Consider the following 22192-nt stretch of genomic DNA (forward strand, 5'->3'; position numbering starts at 1 on the left):
TGTATTGTGACTGGATAATAGATTTAGTTAGTTTATTATTCAATTCATTTGATATTGGGAAGTTCAACGTGAAAACAAAAGGTCATATGAAACATGTAAATTATTTATTGCTAATTTAATTAATATTCAAATATTAATAAAATATTTCTGGAAATTTATAACACTGTACAATGTACTTAAATTGAAATGCTTTCCTGGTATCTGAGGACACAGAGAGAGTATTAGACAAAGTCCTCTCAGCACAAATATTTGTTGGGTTAGATGCTGATTTCTGTTTTTGTCATAAGTATCCAAAAATGCCCAAGGTGAAGCTACAGCAGTATGTGGCAAGCACAGTGCATTGTCCTAATTTTCCCTCACAAATCATCGTTTATCTACCTTCAAAAGGTGAATTGTTTTCACCTTGATGTTATTTGAATCCAGGATCTATTTCCTCAGTGTCTCCTAACTTTAAATCCTACCCCGTGGTTATAATTTACATCATCCCATACACAGTTATTTCACTTTTCAGAGGACTGAAGTGCATTCACTTATACTAAACACATAAGAAAATCTAATTAATTATAAAAAATTTTAGGTATTTCAAGATAAATTTTGACAATAATTAAAATGCATTTACAGAAATACCATTTTGTTTTGTAAATTGTAAAATTCTGTGAAGTATCTTATTTCTAGAAACAACAGTTCAGGGCAAAAGGAAGATGGGAAATACGAAGTTGATGGAGTGGGGGAAAATGACAGGAAAATACTTACTGGCACTCAGGTAAAAACAGTTTTAGTGAAGTATAGTTGGAAACTATGAATTCAAATGACACAATGAATTTTAAGTTATGATGAGACTATTTTGGGAAAAGTAACTGATGACTAACTTGCCCTTTAATACTTGGCAGGTTTCAATTGATGAACAAGATGATGATAAGGATCCTTACCCACCCAGTGATGTACCAGGTATGGAAAAAGTTTCTTATTTTAAGAAACAAACTTGCTTGCATTGTTTAAGCAAGGTGCAGATCTTGCATTTTGTACCTGGTAGGTAACTAGACCAATTTTACTTAGCCGCTCTCAAAAGCTCAGGACATCTAGAGAGTTTTACAGATAACAATTACCTTTGAAATATGATCATGTTGTTTTGCAGGCAAAAACAGCAGCTGTTTTCCCACAAGACTCACAAATTGCAATAAGATGATGATTTGCTAAATTGTGAAAAGGTAGCGGATTTAATCCAGTACATCACAGGGTAAAGCCCTCCCAACCATTGAGCACATCTATATGAAACACTGTGGTTGGAAAGCAGCATCCATCATCAAAGGTCCTCACCACCCAGGTGGTACATTTTTCTTGCTGCTGCTGCCATCAGGTAGAAGGTACACGTGCCCAGGTTAAAAATAGTTACTACCATCAGGCTCTTGAACAATAGAGGATTACTACACTCATCCATTGAAATGTTTTCAATGATCCTGTTTATAGTTACTATTTTGTAGATTTGCTGAGTATGCTTGCAGGAGAAAGAATCTCAGGGTTGTATGTGGTGATATATATAAAATACCTGGCAGCTGTTTGCAGAAACTCAAGGGATCCTGCAGACCAGGTGAGTGGGTAGATGGGAGGGTGGGGTGGGGGATAAAGTAAGAAGCTGGGAGGTGATAGGTGGAAGGGGTAAGGGGCTGAAGAAGAAGGAATCTAGTAGGAAAGGGCAGTGGTCCATGGAAGAAAGGGAGAGAGGAGGGGTGATGGGCAGGTGAGGAGAATAGAAGGGATGAGAGTCCAGATGAAGAGTGTTGGCTTGAAACATTAACTGTATATTTCCCTCCATAGATGCTGCCCGACTTGCTGAGTTCCTCCAGTATTTTGTATGTGTTGTTTGAGCTTTAATTTAATTTTAATGAAATCACCTAAAAGAATTCCTCTGGGCTTTAGATATTGAGCATATTTCAGGAGAGTGTGAGATGTTTGGAGGGTAAGAAAATCTAGCAATAAGGGGTGAGACAGGAAAGTGGAGGTTAACCATGACATTATTGAAAAGCAAGAGCAAGATTGAGAACCCTAAAGCCTATTGCAGTTTTTATGTTCATCCAGTTGCCATATATTGTGAAATTGTAAATTTGTTATACCAGTTTTGTTTTTCATATATTTCTAGCAGTGTCGAGATGCTGAGGTAGAAATGGGTGCTGTCTACATTTTTCGTATTTTTCACTCTCCTAAAATGGAATTCCATGCCCAATTAATCTTTCGTGAATGATGGGATAATTAACTATAGAATATAAAGCAGTTATTCTGACCTGCTCTTAGCTGAGAAACTTTTCAGTTCAAGAAAAATGGCTGACTTAGTTCTTGTTGTCGAAGAAGGCTGAGGCTAATTGCACAATGCACATTTAAATGCGAGTTATAAATGACCTGATAGTACTAAGCAGGGACAAAACCTAGATGTTGATTTTGATGAGCTATTTCTGGAGCATATGGATACAGTACAGGTTGTCCCCCGCTTTTCGAACGTTCGCTTTACGAAACCTCACTGTTACGAAAGGCCTACATTAGTACCCTGTTTTCCCTATCAGAAGGTATTTTCACTGTTAGGAGAAAAAAGCAGAGCGCGATAAAAAAATTCAGCGCGCGATTAAAGGCAGCGCGCCCCGAGCAGCCGCTTTTCCCCGGATTCAGAACAGCATTCTCGCTGGTATTGCTTAAATACATTACTGTGAGCAGCCGTTTGCAAGATGAGTTCTAAGGTATTGGAAAAGCCTGAAAGAGCTCGTAAGGGTGTTACACTTAGCGTAAAACTAGACATAATTAAGCGTTTCGATTGTGGTGAACGAAGTAAGGACAAAGTGAGTTTAGCTTGTAGAAGCTGGTGAAGATGATGTTGAAGAGGTTTTGGCATCCCGTGACCAAGAACTGATAGATGAAGAGCTGATGCAATTGGAAGAGGAAAGGATAACAATCAAAACCGAATGCAGTAGCGAAAGTGAAGCAACTACGTGAGATTTTCACTGCAATGATAAACTACGACTTTAATTTTGAAAGAGTACATAGGTTTAGGGGATATTTGCAAGATGGTTTGAGTCCTTACAAAGAACTGTATGATAGAAAAATGCGCGAGGCTCAGCAGTCAAGCAAGCCTTCCACATCAGCCACAGCAGACGACAAACCTCGACCTTCGACATCAAGGCGGGCAGTCATAGGAGAAGATGAGCTGCCTGCCCTAATGGAAACAGATGATGAGATGATACCCCAGTGTCCCACCACCCCAACACCCAGGCTGCGGACAGATACTGCACCGATTCGTGGAGAATGCAGCAGTAGCCGGGAGGCACACAGCACATCTTTAAGAAAAAAGCCGAAATAAACATGCTAATTAATTAGGTGACGCCCGACACGTATTGTCAGCCCAGATCAGAGACGACGCAGTCGGAAATTGGCACTGATCTGGGCCGACAGTTACGTGCTGGGCGGCACCCTAATTGATTAGCATGTTTATTTCGGCTTTTTTCTTAAAGATGTGCTGTGTGCCTCCCAGCTACCGCTGGACTCCTGCGTGCCTCGCGGCAATGTATCGGTCGGCGGCCTGGAGGGTGGGGGCCACTGCACCACCCAACCTGCGATGACTCAGTCTAACACACCATCATCAGTGTGCTCTGTGCTGTCTTCCCAATTCCAGTAAGTGATACTACACTGTACATACATTATTTCTACTTTATATCGGCTGTGTATTTTTACGCGTTATTTGGGATGATTTGGCAGCTTCATAGCTTAAAGGTTACTGGAGAGCGCTTGTGCCGTGTTTTTGCCAACAGCGCTTGCATGAGATTTTCTGCCGACGGCGCATGCGTGAGATTTTCGCTATGGAGAATAGTGCAGTAATGATTGTGGAAAAGTATTTCTACTTTATATAGGCTGTGTATTTATCATATCATTCCTGCTTTTACTATATGTTACTGTTATTTTAGGTTTTATGTGTTATTTGGCATAATTTTGGTAGGTTATTTTTGGGTCTGCGAACGCTCATAAAATTTTCCCATATAAATGAATGGTAATTGCTTCTTCGCTTCATGACATTTCGGCTTACGAACTGTTTCATAGGGATGCTCTACCTTCAGATGGCGGGGGAACCCTGTATTCACTTTTCACAATCTGTGGTGTACCTTCTGGTACTTTAGTGGCTGTATTAGTGTAATCTGCAGATTCTACAGATGCTGGAAATCCAGAGCAACACACTCAAAATATGCTTGTTAATTAAGTCATACCCTTGAGGTAGGCTCTGCCTCTCACTGGAAGCAGTGGAATTGCTGGCCTGTTCATTCTGTTAGCTAACTAGATGGATATTCAGAAACTCCTCTCAATATATTTCATAAAATGATTTGATTCAGTGTTTTTCACTTTTAAGTCTCCTGTTTGTTTTCATTTTTAATAGATTGAATTAAAAAATGTACAATGCCTTCTTTAATTATAAATTACAATCGTTTATAATTTTGATATAGTGACTGTTTTCTTTATGGTATCAACTTGTATCCATGGTACAGCTCTAAAGTAAGGTATTAATTTATTGATATCTCATTTACAATATGGAGAGTTTGTTCTACTGAATAATCAAGATTGGTAATCTATATTACATTAGAACATCAGTTACATTTAATTTTAATTCAGAAGTATTATATTTGAACATGGCTTCTTGTATAGAAGAAGCTGTACATATTTTGTGCTTACAAAATTAAAAGAGGATTTTCAAAATAATACTTTGATTTACGAGAAGTTTAATTACTACTGTAAGGAAAGAACATTGTTTGATTGTTTTGTCCAATCATTTGTCTGAAGACGATGATGATGATGAACCAGAAGTTCCTGTTGGTCCCCGACCTCAAAGACTTGCTGACCTAAATCTCAAGGAGAAAATTGTCCCCATCCCGGAAGGGAGTGCTTTCTTCCTGTTTAGCAATACCAATCCGTATGTATCCATTGTCTTTCATATTCAGTAATTAATCAACAGTTTGTACAATTAAAGCAATAATTAATTTAGGTGGCATGGTTTTGTGCTAATACTTTTTTGTAATATGTTTTCTAAATACATTTTATTCCAGAGTCAGTAATCTAAATTATTTATGTTTTTGATGCAAATGTAAAACGCTGCATATTGTTGAATTCTAAAATTAAAACAACAATGTCAGATATTTTAAAACAAAACAATATTTGTAAGTCAATTTAGACCAATTTGTGTGCTTTCCCTTCATTATTTCTGAAATGCACCAGGATGAGTCGTCTCTTAGCAGATCACTGTTCTTGCCGTAAAGGTTGATAAAAAGTAAAAAAAAAACAGAACATTTTGGAGGCACTCCCCAGCTCAGTCAGTATCTTGGGAGAGAGAGAGAATTAGTGTGTTAAAAGATCATTGACTTGAAATGGTAACTTTTTCTCTGAAATGTAAAAACAGAGTAGATTGATAAAAAAAATTCTGTCCTTGGACTTCCAAAACTGCAGTGATTTGCTTTTCAGTCACTAAAATGAACAAAAGTAGCTGCTGTTCTTACAAGGAGAAAAAAATACCTTTGAGTTTACAATGACCTAGTTCATAAGACAATTCCAGCAAACACCCAGATCAGATCTAAGAATTGTCAGAAATTGGGCTTGGAGCCACATCACAAAAACTAAACCAAGGCATGCTGTCAATGTTTATCATGTCTGTAATGTCATCTTGGCTGAGTAGCTTTCTGGAATGTTGGCTTTGTGCCTTGTTGATAGAGTCTGGGAGGTGCAGGATTTGGGAGAATTGCAGGGAAGTAGATATGTTTATGGGATAACCCTCAAGTCAAATTAAGAATTATAAAGCTAAATCATTTAATTTCATATGGTGTACTGTCTGTTATTGCGTGGTACTGATTTGTAACAGGAGAACACATCATGCAGCATGCACACAAACAAGAGGTTTTGCACCTTCAGATTTTACACATTTGGCGGGGCCAGACACTGTCTTCACTAGACTAACGCCCCCCGCAGCCGAACTGAATGGTTCCATAGGGTAACACTCAGCCTGCAATATGCAGATACACACAGTTAATGGCTGTCTTGTATATATTATTTGGCTTTTCCATCCAGACACAGAAAAGTATAACACAGGAACAGGCCCTTTGGTCCATCTAATCCATGCCAAGCCACTTAAACTGCCTACTTCTATTGACCTGCACAGGGACCATAGCCCTCCATACCCCTACCATCCATGTACCTATCCAAACTTTTCTTAAATGTTGAAATCGAGCTCACATGCACCACTTGTGCTGCTAGCTCGTTCCACACTCTCACAACCCTCTGAGTGAAGAAGTTTTCATTCATGTTCCCCTTAAACTTTCCACTTTTTAACCTTAACCCATGACCTCTAGTTGTAGTCCCATCCAACCTCAGTGGAAAAAGCCTGCTTGCATTTACCCTATCTATACCTCCCATAATTTTGTATACGTCTATCAAATCTCCTCTCAATCTTCTACGTTCCAAGGAATAAAGTCCTAACCTGTTCAATCTTCCCATGTAATTCAGACCTAGGAACATACTTGTAAATTTTCTCTGTACTTTTTCAACCTTATTTACATCTTTCCTGTAGGTAGGTGACTAAAGCTATTCACAATACTGCAAATTAGGCCTCACCAATGTTTTATTCAAATTCAACATATAATCCCATTTTCTGTACGCAATACTTCAATTTATGAAGGCACAAAATCCTTCTTTACGACCCTATCAACCTGTGACACAACTTTCAATGGATTATAGACATGTATTCCCAGATTCCTTTGTTCTACTGCTCTCCTCAGTGCCCTACCATTCACTATGTAAAACCTACCCTGGTTTGTTCTACTGAAGTGCAACACCTCACACTTGTCAGCATTAAATTCCAACTGCCATTTTTCAGCCCATCCTGATCCAGATCCTGCTGCAAGCTCGTGGTGTCATTGGCAAATTTGCTGATCCCGTTTACCACATTATCATCCAGGTCGTTGAAATAGATGACAAACAACAATGGACACAGTGCTGATCCCTGTGGCACTAGTAACAGAGGGGCAACCATCTACTACCACTCTCTGACTTCTTCCACAAAGCCAATGTCTAATCCAATTTACTACCTCATTTTGAAAGCCGAGTGACTGAACCTTGTTGACCAACCTCCCATGCGGGACTTGTCAAATGCCTTGCTAAAGTCCATGTAGCCACCATCCACTGCCTTGTCTTCATCAACTTTCCTGGTAACTTCCTCAAAAAACTCTTATTAGATTGGTTAGACCTGACCTACCATGCATGAAGTCACGCTGGCTGTCCTTACTCAGCCCATGTCTGTCCAAATACTCATATATCCAGTCCCGTAGAATACCTTCCCGTAACTTTCCCACTACTGATGACAGGCTCACTGGCCTATAATTTCCTGGTTTATTTTTAGCCCTTTCTTAAACAGTAGAACAACATTGGCTATCCGCCAATCCTCCAGTACTTCACTTGTCGTTAAGGATTATTTAAATATCTCTGCTAGGGCCTTGCTAGGCCCTGGGGATTTACCCACCCTAATTTGCCTCAAGACAGGAAACGCCTCCTCCTCCTCTGTAATCTGTTTTGAGACCATGAAGTTGATGCCCTTTTATCTTATTTCTATATTCTCTGTGTCCATTTCCTGAGTAAATACAGATGCAAAAAATGCTTTTAAGATCTTCTCATCTGTTTTGGTTCCACACATGGATTACCATTCTGATCTTCCAGAGGACTAATTTTGTCCATTACAATCCTTTTTGATGGTATATCTGTAGAATCCCTTGGGATTTTACATTCTCCTTGTCTGCTAAGGCAGCCTCTTGCCTTCTTTTAGCCTTCCTGAATTCTTTCTTAAGTGTTCTCTTGCATTTGTTACATTCCATAAACTCCTCATTTGTTCCTATCTTGCACCTCCTTCTTTTTCATAACCAGGGCCTCAATATCTCTTTAAACTTAGGTTCCCTACACCTGTTATCTTTACCTTTTATTCTGACAGGCATATACAAGTGTCGTTCTCTCAAAATTTCACTCTTGAAGGCCTCCCAGTTACCAAGAACACATTTGCCAGAAAACAGCCTGCCCATTCCACAGTTACCAGATCCTTTCTGATACCATCAAAATTAGCCTTTCTCCAGTTCAGAATCTCAACCCATGGCTAGACCTATCTTTTTGCATATTTACTTTGAAACTGCTTCCGAGAAACCTCTTACACTTTGTCCAACCTCTCCTTGCAGCTAATATACTCCAATCTAGGCAACATTGTGATGAACCTCTTGCATTCTCTCCAAAGCCTCCACATCCTTCCTATGGTGTAGCAGCCAGAACCGAACTACTCCAAATGTAGCCCATTTAAATCTTTATACAGCTACTACATTACTTGCCAAATATGATACTTACTACCCTGACTAATGAAGGCACGCATGCCATATGCTGCCTCTACCACTCTATTCATTTGTGTTGTCTCTTTAAGATAGATGTTGACTTACACCTATGTTAGACCTGCTTGTGGTCTCTATGGCAAGCTCCGAGGTAGATCAGGCCTGATGGCTGCAGAACTCAACATTCTGACTTGCTGATCTGGCGGAGGTTGCCATGTTACAATTGCAACAGTGTTAAATTTTTCCCTGAAAAATCTTGAAATCAAAATCCTTTTCAGTTCCTGAGATAAGTTAGTTTCAGTCAAGCTTGATTATGTATTAAGCATTAAAATGTATTCGTATTAAGCATTAAAAGGGGAGTTAGAAAATTGTAATGGAACACAGGTTTATTTATCTTCAAACAGCTATGATACACTGAGTAACACTTAATTCTTTATATGTTAGGATCAGAGTCTTCTGTCACAGACTTATAAATCACAACATCTTTACAAATCTGATCCTGGTCTTCATTATGCTCAGCAGCATTTCCTTGGCAGCAGAGGATCCTATACGTAATCATTCCTTTCGTAATATCGTAAGTAAATAATTAGCATATTTTTACTTTCAATTGTTATAACAATTGTATTTTATCATACTCATGGCATGAGTCTTGTAATTCATCCAAACATTACATTTCTTGTGCAGACTTAAGAGGGCTGCTGGTTTTATTCAACAAATTATACTATTGTGATCATTAATACTTTTGAATACTGTACACATTTAGGACGAAAAATTGAATTAATTTATAGCTTACCTTAATAGTACTGACTTCACCTATTCAGCAACCATTGCTGTCCGTCTAATGAAAGTGTTCCAATAATGCTATTGTGTAGGGAATACTAGTGTTTAGACCCACTGTCAAAAAATAAACAATAACAATTTTTCAAGTCAGGTTTGTGCTTCACTTGGAAGAGGATCTGAAGGCAGTAGTATTCCTGTGCATTTGCTGCTCTTAATCCTTTATGATGGCAGAGATTTGAAGTGTAAGAGGTTATGTCAGCACAGCCTAGGCAAGTAACTGCAGTGCCTTTTATTAATGGTACATACTACAGCCCTACATTGCATTTGGAATAAATGTTTAGAGTCTTGGTGAGAATACGATTCCACAAGCTGCTTAGTCCCAGATAGTGCCATTTTGTGAGTATCACTGGAATTATGTTCATCCATGTGGTAGAGAGTATTTCACCATACTCATGGCATGAGTTTTGTAGATGGTGCAAGGATTTAGATTGTGAAGATATGTGTCAAAGCATAGTTGGCCTGTGTCCAATAACTTGCAGCCACAGTATTTAAATGATCACCTCAGGTTCGGTCAGCAGTGTAATTCTAGGGAAGACCACCTCTGGCCCCGCCAAATGTGTGAAATTTGAGGTGCAAAACCTCCTGTCTGTGTGGATGCTGCGTGATTTGTTCCTGTTACAAATCATTACCACAAAATAACAGACAGTACACCATATGCAATTAAACGATTTAGCTTTATAATTCTTAATTTGACTGAAGGGTTAGTAAAGAAAAACAAAAAGAAAAGGGTCCATTTTAATGAAACAATCTAATGTGCACAAGTTGGAGCGTACAGTTTCCCTTCCGCTGGTCCTCCATCCGTTTCCCCGGGCTTCATCAAATCCTGGCCCCACTCCAAGTCCACTCCTTTCTGGCGTCTTCTCCCTCTATCTCTCGCTGAACAAAAGACCCAGATTACCTCAGTGCCAGGCACACAGCAAGAAAAAACACTTCCCTCATTGGACCCATCATCTCGAACCATAACCCAAACACTGCTGCTACAGAAAGACCATTACATTAGCACTTTTCCCAGGGTATTATAATCAGAACAGTTGAGTTTCTGGTTAAATATGACATTGGTGGTAAGGAACTCAACCATGGTAATGCCATTAAAAGTCAAGATTGTGTAGTGAGGTTCTTGCTTGTTGTAGATAGTAGTGCAAATGTTATTTGGCACTTAAAAGTTTATGCTTGAATGTTATAAGACCATAAGATATAGGAGTAGAATTTGGCCATTCAGCTCGTTGAAACTGCTGCCCCATGCAATCTTGGCTGTTCTTTTTCCATCTCCATTCCCCACCCTTCCCCATAAATCTTAACCCCCTTACTCATCAAAAACCTATCATTCTGTGTCTTAAATGCACCTATTCACTTGGCCTCCACAGTCCTCTTTGACAACCAGTTCCCCAGATTTACCACTCTCTGGCTGAAGAAATTACTCCCCATCTCCATTTTTTATTCTGAGGCTATGGTCTTGGATCTTAGACTCTTCCACTGATGGAAGCATCCTCTTCACATTCACTTTATCCAGGCCTTTCAGTATCCAGTAGGTTTCAGTGAGATCCCCACTCACCCTTCTGAACTCCATTGAGTATAGGCCCAAAGGCATCAAATGCTCCTCATACATTATACCTTTCACTCCTAGGATCGTTCTTGTGAAATTCTTATGCTTTTTGCTTACTGCAGGTATGGGCGGCTTTACTTATTGAGGTGTGACACTGATATCTGATTCTATTATTTTGATTCTGATTTTATATTCATTTTGGAAGGTGTGCTTTATTGGCAAGGCTGACATTGGTTGCCCTTTGCTAATCATGCTGTGATGGTAATGAACATTTCTTTCTGATTGCATTGCTCAATTGAGAAAGTTTATTCAGAATGCAATTGGGAATACAGCAAATCAGATTACTGAGGAGTTAGGTGTTCCTTTTCCCAAGTCTTCCTCCATTACATTGATGACTGCATTGGCTCTGCTTCATGCACCTGTGCCGAGCTTGTCAATTTCATCAACCTTCCTACAAGTTACACCCTGCCCTTAAATTCACTCAGTCCATTTCTGACACCTCCCTCCCCTTTCTAGATCTCTCTGTTTCCATCTCTGGAGACAAAATGTCGACCAACATCTTTTATAAACCTACTGGTTCCCAAGGTAATCTTGACTATAACTCTTCCCCACTCTGTCTCCTGTAAAAATGCTATTCCCTTTTCTCAGTTCCTTTGTCTCTGCCGCATTTGTTCCCAGGATGAGGCTTTCCTTTCCAGGTCATCAAAGATGTTCTCCTTCTTCATGTGCTCACTCCATCTTAACAGTGATAGGGTTCCTCTTGTCCTTACTAAACATGAGCTTCTGCATCCAACACATCATTCTCTGCAGCTTCCACCATCTCTAAGTGGGTCCTACCACCAAACACATTTTTACCTCTCCCCCCCAACTCTCCGCTTTCCTCATTATGCCCTTGGTGATTCCCTTGTCCATTCTCCTCACTAATCTCCTACCTGGCACTTCTCTGCAAGTGGCCAAAGTGCTACACTTAACCATTCACCTCCTCCCTCACCTCCATTTCAGGGCCCAAATGATCCTTTCGGGTGAGGCAACACTTCACGTGAATCTTCTGGGGTTATCTATAGTATCCAGTGATCCTGATGTGACCTCCTGTACATTGGTGAGACTAGTCCTGTACTGGGGGACCCCTCATTGAGCACCTCAGTTCCATATCCAAAAGCGGAACTTCCCTGTGGCTCAACATTTTAATTTGGATTCCCATTCCTGTTCTGACATGTCATTCCTTGGCCTCCTTTTGTGCCATGACGAGGCCACCCTCAGGGTGGAAGACCAATACCTTATATTCTATCTGGGTAGTTTCCAATGTGATGGCATGAATACTGATTTCTCCTTCCAGTAAAGAAAAATTCCTTCCTTCTCCCCTCTTCTTCTACTCCCCACTATGGCCTCTTACCACTTCTCACATGCCTATCACCACCCCCTGGTGCAGCTCCTCCTTTCTCCTATGGTCCATTCTCCTGTTCTATCAGATTCCTTCCTCTCCAGCCCTTTACCTTTCTGACCCACCTGGCTTTACCTACCACCTTCTAACTATCTTTCTTCCCTCCCACCCCCCCTATCTTTTTACTCTGAAGTCTTCACCTTTCCTTTGCAGTGCTGAAAAGGGGTCTCAGCCCAAAACATCAACTGTTCATTTCCATGGATGCTTCCTGACCCACTGAGTTCCTGCAGCATTTTGTGTATGTTGTTTAGGTGTATCTGTGCACCTTTTTCCCTTATTCTTTTGAAAGTTGGAGACCAATGAGTTTGTGCTGAGTTAAACATTTATGACTGGAGAAATATTTGTGAATGTCTAACAAAGATGCCTGAAGGAACTGTTTTTGGTAATACTGTACATATTGTACTCATAATATACTCATGAGGAAAGCTGTGAGGTCTAGGCTATTGGATGAGATGCTGATTAATGGTATAATATTGAACTTCTATGTTGTTGCATTTTCACCCATCTAGCCAAGTGGAGAGGGTTATGTCTTCCATGAATCTTATAGATGAGCTTATGGAATCAGGATGTCAGTTGCATGTCACAGAATAATTAGTACAGCAAATAAGAGGCTGGTTAAGGCATTTAGACTGTTTGATTCTCTGATTAGTTATGTCCACTGTATTTAGAACATAATGCCAATTCCAAAGAATGTTAAGGAAAGGCAGCTAGGTTTAGTTTTTTGATGATAACTTCTTGCAATATGTATTGTAAATAAATAATTTGTGAAATTATTCCCAATGTCTCAGTATGTGTGGTAGAGCCAATATGGAAAATAGTCATTTTTTTTACAGTCTATATGAATCAGTATCCAAATCCAAAAGATTTATTGAATAAAGGAAATATAGAAATTGTTTAATGAAAAAAAGATTGATTTATAGTTCAGATTTATATTACCAGTAACTTCATCAGAAATATTTTAGATTATGGATTCAGATAATAATGTGTCAATGTAATTTCACTTTCCAAGATTGCTATGAGCTAAGATGTTAAACTCAAAAACGTAGTATTCTGGACATCCTACTGTGTTAACTTTTTTTCAATTGGATGATTTGAGGTGAAATGAATGCATAAATTAGATTTTAAAGAAATTTGCTTTCTAATGTCCATCAACTATTTTACTTCAGGTAGTTTCCAATTTACATATTGTTCTGAAAATTTATATTCTGCCATTACAGATTCTTGGTTATTTTGACTATGCTTTTACTGCCATCTTTACTGTTGAAATCATATTCAAGGTAATACACTGTTTGATTCTCTTGCCTTAATGAATGATTGGTGTAAAGCAAACTCTTTAAATCATTTGCTTCCTTTTCAGATCCTAGGCTATGCAGATTATGTCTTCACTAGTATGTTTACTTTTGAAATCTTGTTAAAGGTAACCAAGGTCCAGGTTGCTGTGTGTGATAATTGATGAGGTTCACTACCTCTTTGTACCAAAATCTCATTATAGCATGGTGCACGTATTCTGAGTGATTTTTCTGCTGCACTTTAATAGAATACCTAATTGCACTGCTGAACTCTGCTGTTGGCTATTTAAAGTCATTGCCAAGTATGAATCTTCTGGATAAGATTCTTTCAATCGATTCCCTTAAATTGAAATCTGTGCACTGATTGTGCATGTAGTTTTCCAAATTATTGTTTTCAAACATAATATTTCTCATGCAATATATCAGTTTGGAAACTTGTATTTAATTAGAGGCCTTAAGAAAATTAATGTAGTGTCAACCCTAATCAGACGTAAATTTCTGTATTAACTTGTTTCTATGATAATGTAAAGATAGTTGAATAAAATAAAACCTTCTACCTTTGATATTTTTATTACCATAGTTGGCATTTACCACCAGTGTCCATTGAATTAATTGTTATATAATACAAGCTTTGTTAAGTACCTGCTTTGTAAGCATAGGAAAGAAAAATTGCTAAATTGTACACCAATTTTCCAGCAGTCTTGTATTGAGATAGCTGTGAGCCTTATGCATTACTAGAACTCCAATCATGAAACTAAATTTCTTTAATATGTATTGTAAATTTATATTTAAATTTAAAAATAACAAGACATTTGAAGAAACAAAATACCTGCATGTTTTCAAATTGAAAAATAAATAAATGTTAGCTTTTCCATAGATACAGCTGGGTTTTCCTGAACATGACCTGCTTTCTGCCCATTTGAAACCAAAGGCTTTAAACGAAGCATAAATAATTTAAATGCTATTTGCCTTATCATTGCATTTCTTCTTCATCATGAATGGGCCGGAACTCCTGCACCAAGACTAAATTGTTTTTAAAAGAGAGAGCAGATTCCTAAATGCAGTTTTCAGGGAATATTAGTAAGTTTTTAACTCTATAAGCAAATTGATAGTGGTGGGGGAGTGTTCAGTCAAATAAATTCGCATTGCAGCCCTGGGACTTGCTTGTTCTTAAACTGAGAAATGTTGGAAATTTCTTAGGATTGCCTGCATAATCTGTTTGAAGCTGTGATCACTATTTCAACTAAGGATCTGCTTGTAACTTGTTATTAACTGAACTTGTGTTAAGTTTTGCTTTGCCATGACAAAAACACTTAGTGCAAAACAAACAATGTAAGTAGATCCTCTTCATTAAATAGGCGCAACATGTGTACAGAAACTTGCAGACATCAACCTGAACACTAATATTATTTAAGAAGTGATGGGTTCATTTAATCAATCCATTAATATAAAAAATTAACAAAGAAAAATGGTTGCAAGCTTGCTAAGAAAATAACTAAGAAGTTTAATCGGAGATTCTACAAGCTACTAAAATTAACTGAAATGCCAGAAGTTGTGTATTTTTCTTTCTCTAAATATCTTCTTTAGATCATTATATAATTTCACTTTAGTGTCTAAATCAATATACTTCATTGTATGTTGTTCAGCAAAATGCTATACTGTATATTCATAATATACTTGATAAGAAGAGAGAAATAATTGAAAAAATAACTATTATGTTGAAGCAAATCTGAGCTTCTAAACAATATATGACGGATCATCATGGAAACAAGGGTTGAATAAATCCTTTGTTGTATTTAACTGATCACTTTATAATTTTGCCAAACCATTGAGAGAGCTACTGACTCCTTTCTGTTTTCATTTGTTTCCTTTGTCTTCACAATAAGTAATGACAATTGTGTGTGTGGTAATCTGTTACTGATTTACCACACACTATCTTTTAAGGTGGGTCATCTAACATTTTGCAATCTAAATCAACAAATACTTCAAATAGGTACATTTTTACAGTGTACGAAGTTTTTACAATGTTACTTTACTTAAATTGGGAAGCAAAGTCTTTTTTTTCTCCCCTATGATTCAGTATTTAATATTCTTGGTTCTTCCTTGTGTGAGCATGATGGTTTTGAGCATGTGCCTTTCTATATTGAATCAGTGCCAGCATGATCAGGCCACAAAGACTACAGTATTAGAACATTGGGATGTTCTTTCAGTGTTTCTTCATATCAGCAATTTGTAACATATCTTTCAGCTCCGCAAAAGACACGGTGAATGGTAATTAAGATATGAAGCTCAGTTCTTAATTAACTTTCAACATTTTTACTGATTTTATAAAGCCAAAAGACTTACTGAGGTTTGAATAACATGAAAGATGTTAACCAGGCACAAGCCGTGATTTATATTTTGTAGATGTATTATCAATCAATGTTTAGTGCATCTGAAAATGAAAGTCATGTTTGAGATGTTCTTGATGAAGGAGAAAATCCACAAACTTGCGTTTATCTTCATAATAAAATGATTAAATAAGGTTAGGAATTTGCCCATAATGGGATCATAATGTTAGAAAATTAAACATTACAAAGGATTTGCAGTTTGTTGCAAAATTTCGACTGTTCTGATTCATCTGTATGGTGAAATTGAAATAATGGAGAGGGTAGTGGTAGTGTCATCTTGGATAAAGTTCAGTAGCTGGCAAACCCTGCATGACAGGTTTCTTGCAAAGTTTGTCTTTAGAATTTAAAATTTTAGACTTTGTTTCCCGGTTAACTTTCATTAGAGGCACCTGCCATAGATAGGGAGCAAATCAAAAATGGGAGAGGAGGATGGGTTGGAGGGGTATATCAAGGGTACTGTAAAGAATTGACAGAGATGCAGAAGTGGGTAGATTAAATCCTATGTAGATAAATTGTTGGCTGTGTGGAAGTGGAAAGATTACTGGGGCCAGGATACAGCGGAAAGATGAAGAGATTAGTAGAGAGATTAACAGGAGTGGAGGTCAAAGATCAGCTAGTGTTCAAATGGGGTTGGCATAGAACATGATGGCCTAGTACATAGAGTGAGGTATTTTTAATTGGACTGCAATTAGGATTCAGTCTAAAAGCAACTTTGGACAGGGTTGTTGAACTCATCTTTTCAGATCTTCCTTTTGATTAGAGCTCTGAAAAGCTCTGCTGATAGTAATTTAAAACTTAGAATGGAGGGAAGATTGAATTGGTTTTGGTTTTCCTATTTTTGCATTTTAAACCAGCTGTTAAAATCCCACACATCCATCCCCAACTGCCTTACAAGTACTTTCCTAATTATTCAAAATTAACACAATAATGAATTTACCAATAAAACTTGTCTCAATGTTATTTGTATTTCTATATTCAATGAGATCAATCAGGATCTATTGGTTTCTCTGAATGAGCTGCATCACGGTATTTTCAGGCAATGATAGATACAGAGACAAATGGATAGAGATTAAGCCTATGCAAAATGTGACTTTTCAGGAGTATCTTGAAGGAGAGAGAGGGTGAAGGAAAATGGGTTAAGTTTGGTCTAATTGATCAATAGCATACCCACCAATACTAGACCACAGAAAAATGGGCATTCAGTCATTCTTGACTTTATTTAAATGATATTACAAGATGTACATATAAATTAGTAGTAAGAGTATTGTTCTATAATTCAATAAATTATGAATTATCTGATGTAACTTCATTTCTGCATCCTACCTATGGTAACCTTTTATTACTTTGCTTTATAATGTCTATTTACTTGCCTTCAATTATTCAAAGACTATGTTTCAACTATCCTTTGAGGAAGAGCATTTTAAAGATTTGTGATCTTATGAGAGGAGAGAATTCAGATCATCTCTGTTTTAAATGGGAGACCCCTTGTTCTTGAAAATTTGAGCCCTAATTATGTTTTCTCTCACAAAAGGAAATATCCTTCCCACATGCATCCAATTTGTTGTTCTGTTGCACTATGAAATATAATGTATATTGATTGTTCTAATAATAGATAATAAGTGACACTCTCTAATGCTGTAGAAACTACAGTATATAATTTTGTTTTTACCTCATATGCTTTCCTCCTTCAGATGATGACATATGGAGCATTTTTACACAAAGGTTCTTTTTGTAGAAATTACTTCAACTTGTTGGACATCTTGGTTGTGGGTGTATCACTTATTTCCTTTGGAATTCAGTAAGTATCTATTCTGGTAAGCAAATACAAACAATTTTAGAATATTCAAACTTTTATTTATAAAGTACTGTATATAAGTACAATAGTGTTTTTCTTTCTGATAGACACTGCCACAACATCTTTTTTGTAGATAAATTAATTCATTAAGAATATAACTACACATACTCAGTTTCAAATATAAAACTTAAAATATTTTATGATAGTGATGTAGTGCCCCAATTGACTTGTTATACTTGCATGATGCACCCTCTGCTCTGACAAATGATTGTTCCAAAAGTCAAATCCTTTATTTGATCCTTTATTAGCAATTAGCAAACATACAATCTAGAAGCGATAAAACTTCGGCACACCAAGTGTAAGCTACGCGTAATTAAGTGTTACTGAGTAGTCAGCTAAAGATATGGCATCCATTGGCCCTGATAAGAATAATGCACAAATATGTGACTAAACCCTACACTTTTATCATGCCCCCATGTGACTAGTTTCCATAATAAATGCACAACGCAGAATACAATGCAGATAGAGAACAGAAGTATGGCTCCTACAAGTGACAAAAACCTTTAAAAGTATTTTTGAATTGAACAATTACTATATATTGTAAGACTGCAAAGTTATATGAAGTGGCTTAGATGACAATATCATTCCTTGTGCAATTTCTTGTGTTCTCCTTCTCTTCCTTGGCATTCTCTCAGATACAATTGTATGAGTTGTGGGTGACTAATGAGTCCTGTGCAGGATTTGCAGATTCTACCATCAAACCTCTTCTTAATTTGGGTGCAGATGGAATAACCTGAGTAAACTTCTAATGCAACTGACCAGTCTCCCAAGAAGTACACTCCATCACACTGATTTGTGCATACCAGAATTAAGTTTGTATAGTAAAGATATTTTTCAAACCTAATTAACTCTTGTTCTCTGCTTTCTGAATTGATTTAGCATGGAAATTTCAGCTTTAGTCCATATTTAATTACAAAGTTAAAGGAGATAATTTTTAGTTTAACTTCACTAGAAACTGAAAATGATTGGGTACACTTGTAAACCAGCTGAATATTATTGTCCATTGATTTCTGAATTAGATTTTACTCACTTTAGTTTACTCTCTTCTCCAGACTGAGAAGAATTCTGCATTCCAATAGTTTTCCAGGATTCCACCCCATTAAAATTCAGTACTACCTCTTTAACATAGCCACTCCCTTCGGTTTCTTTGTCAGTGCATTCCCTCAGCCTTTAGTCATAGTCATACTTTATTGATCCCGGGGGAAATTAGTTTTTGTTACAGTTGCACCATAAATAATAAGTAGTAATGGAACCATAAATAGTTAAATCTGATCTGATCTGCTTATTCCTTCCCTCCTGCTCTTTGTCTCTGCCTCCTCTCTCTCCTTCCCTCATCTTGACTCACTTACTGGCAACTTCAGTTCTTGTGAACCAAGTGAGCAGGAGTGCTCCCCCAACCATTCCCTTTCCACACACAGGCCACTTAGGTAAAGCTTTTAGATTCCCACCTCAAACAACTATCTTGCTCTTTGTTATCTCCTTACTGACAGTTGCCCTATAAGTAATTGACCTCCGGTTCTCCAGTTTTTAAATGTTACACCTCCAACACACTACTGTATTGGTCCTGAATCTTTATTCAATTAATTTTCCCTGATGATACCTATTATTTATGAATTAATGTTAGAAATAAACTACTTGTTTATTTATCTTAGACACTCCAAGCCATTATAATTCATTTTTTGAAGTCCTAAATCTAATGTGTACCAGATGTAATGATCTTTCATCAATTTCCCCAATGAACCTTAAATTCTCCCCTGTGAATCTCATCATTATTAAATATTTCCTGTTTTTAATGCATAATTTGTATTCCATTGTGAAACCATTCTTTGATTTGTCTGATCTTAAAATTTATTTAACTGGTGTTGGTTATATGCAGGTATCTTTTTAATTTCTTAACAATCATATATTTGCTTGTTACTTTTAGCTATCCTCTCCCTGAGTTCCCTTCCTCAATCCCTGATTTTCCTTCCTCAATCCCTGATTTTATCACCCTCTACAACCCTAGCCTTTTTAAAGTACTGTCTCTTAAGTTTCCCTTTTAGTGCTAATTTAATGTAGCTTTTCCTTTAACCTTTATTTTGCTCTGATTTCCTATACTGGGAAATCTCTAACTCCTCACCTCTAGCCCTACTTCCTCTTTTATTCAGAGCCCCAGCATGGCTTTTCTTTCCACCAGACCCTACCATTTCTAATTCTCATTTTCTTGAGAGCCCAATTAGAGATCTTAAAACTACAAGAAACAAGGATAGTGTAGATTGTCACAGACTACTTTCTCTCATTGTAGAGGATCCTAAAACTTTGTGAGAGGGGAAAGATTTAAAGGAAATCTGAAAGGCAAGTTTAGACAGAGGATGGTGGATATGTAGAATGCGCTGCCAGAGGAGTTGGTAGAGTTCTTCTGATGTGCCTTTCCCAATTTTGGGGGATGGTTTCATCTCAGCAAAATATGGAGTGTGTACCATGGAAGTAGAAGTAATCTATCAATAAATTCTTCTTGGAGTTCCAGCTGGGTACCAATGTTTTGATGACAAGCTCTTGCTATCTTCATCAGGGATGATGCTTGATGAAGATAGCAGAGCTTGTTATCAAAACATAGGTTAAAATTGACACCTGTACCAGGCTGGAGGCCCGAAAAGAGATTATTCGTCATATACGCCGGGAAAGTACTAGATCCTTTTGTAACACACATCAAAGTTGCTGGTGAACGCAGTAGGCCAGGCAGCATCTGTAGGAAGAGGTGCAGTCGACGTTTCAGGCCGAGACCCTTCGTCAGGACTAACTGAAGGAAGAGTGAGTAAGGGATTTGAAAGTTGGAGGGGGAGGCGGAGATCCAAAATGATAGGAGAAGACAGGAGGGGGAGGGATGGAGCTAAGAGCTGGACAGGTGATTGGCAAAAGGGGATACGAGAGGATCATGGGACAGGAGGTCTGGGAAGAAAGACAAGGCGGGGGGGACCCAGAGGATGGGCAAGAGGTATATTCAGAGGGACAGAGGGAGAAAAAGGAGAGTGAGAGAAAGAATGTGTGCATAAAAATAAGTAACAGATGGGGTACGAGGGGGAGGTGGGGCCTAGCGGAAGTTAGAGAAGTCGATGTTCATGCCATCAGGTTGGAGGCTACCCAGACGGAATATAAGGTGTTGTTCCTCCAACCTGAGTGTGGCTTCATCTTTACAGTAGAGGAGGCCGTGGATAGACATGTCAGAATGGGAATGGGATGTGGAATTAAAATGTGTGGCCACTGGGAGATCCTGCTTTCTCTGGCGGACAGAACGTAGATGTTCAGCAAAGCGGTCTCCCAGTCTGCGTTGGGTCTCGCCAATATATAAAAGGCCACATGGGGAGCACCGGACGCAGTATATCACCCCAGTCGACTCACAGGTGAAGTGTTGCCTCACCTGGAAGGACTGTTTGGGGCCCTGAATGGTGGTAAGGGAGGAAGTGTAAGGGCATGTGTAGCACTTGTTCCGCTTACACGGATAAGTGCCAGGAGGGAGATCAGTGGGGAGGGATGGGGGTGACGAATGGACAAGGGAGTTGTGTAGGGAGCGATCCCTGCGGAATGCAGAGAGAGCGGGGGAGGGAAAGATGTGCTTAGTGGTGGGATCCCGTTGGAGGTGGCAGAAGTTACGGAGAATGATATGTTGGACCCGGAGGCTGGTGGGGTGGTAGGTGAAGACCAGGGGAACCCTATTCCTAGTGGGGTGGCGGGAGGATGGAGTGAGAGCAGATGTACGTGAAATGGGGGAGATGCGTTTAAGAGCAGAGTTGATAGTGGAGGAAGGGAAGCCCCTTTCTTTAAAAAAGGAGGACATCTCCCTCGTCCTAGAATGAAAAGCCTCATCCTGAGAGCAGATGCGGCGGAGACGGAGGAATTGCGAGAAGGGGATGGCGTTTTTGCAAGAGACAGGGTGAGAAGAGGAATAGTCCAGATAGCTGTGAGAGTCAGTAGGCTTATAGTAGACATCAGTGGATAAGCTGTCTCCAGAGACAGAGACAGAAAGATCTAGAAAGGGGAGGGAAGTGTTGGAAATGGACCAGGTAAACTTGAGGGCAGGGTGAAAGTTGGAGGCAAAGTTAATAAAGTCAACGAGTTCTGCATGTGTGCAGGAAGCAGCGCCAATGCAGTCGTCGATGTAGCGAAGGAAAAGTGGAGGACAGATACCGGAATAGGCACGGAACATAGATTGTTCCACAAACCCGACAAAAAGGCAGGCATAGCTAGGACCCATACGGGTGCCCATAGCTACACCCTTAGTTTGGAGGAAGTGGGAGGAGCCAAAGGAGAAATTATTAAGAGTAAGGACTAATTCCGCTAGACGGAGCAGAGTGGTGGTAGAGGGGAACTGATTAGGTCTGGAATCCAAAAAGAAGCGTAGAGCTTTGAGACCTTCCTGATGGGGGATGGAAGTATATAAGGACTGGAGATCCTTTTGTAGATGTGATCTCCGTTTGTCAAT

The 22192-nt window shown here is 38.6% G+C and overlaps 1 protein-coding gene across 1 annotated transcript in view; it reads left to right on the plus strand.

Annotated features, from left to right (window-relative positions):
- LOC140211037 (voltage-dependent L-type calcium channel subunit alpha-1D-like) overlaps positions 1 to 22192 on the plus strand; it is a 383898-nt gene that overhangs the window by 235953 nt on the left and 125753 nt on the right. Inside the window, exons 18-23 of the mRNA XM_072280398.1 lie at positions 676 to 763; positions 891 to 948; positions 4810 to 4939; positions 8820 to 8949; positions 13417 to 13476; positions 17570 to 17676. Coding sequence (XP_072136499.1) covers positions 676 to 763; positions 891 to 948; positions 4810 to 4939; positions 8820 to 8949; positions 13417 to 13476; positions 17570 to 17676 — 573 coding nt within the window. The remainder of the gene's footprint in view (positions 1 to 675; positions 764 to 890; positions 949 to 4809; positions 4940 to 8819; positions 8950 to 13416; positions 13477 to 17569; positions 17677 to 22192) is intronic.

Source organism: Mobula birostris, chromosome 16, assembly GCF_030028105.1.
Source record: "Mobula birostris isolate sMobBir1 chromosome 16, sMobBir1.hap1, whole genome shotgun sequence".
NCBI lineage: Eukaryota > Metazoa > Chordata > Chondrichthyes > Myliobatiformes > Myliobatidae > Mobula > Mobula birostris.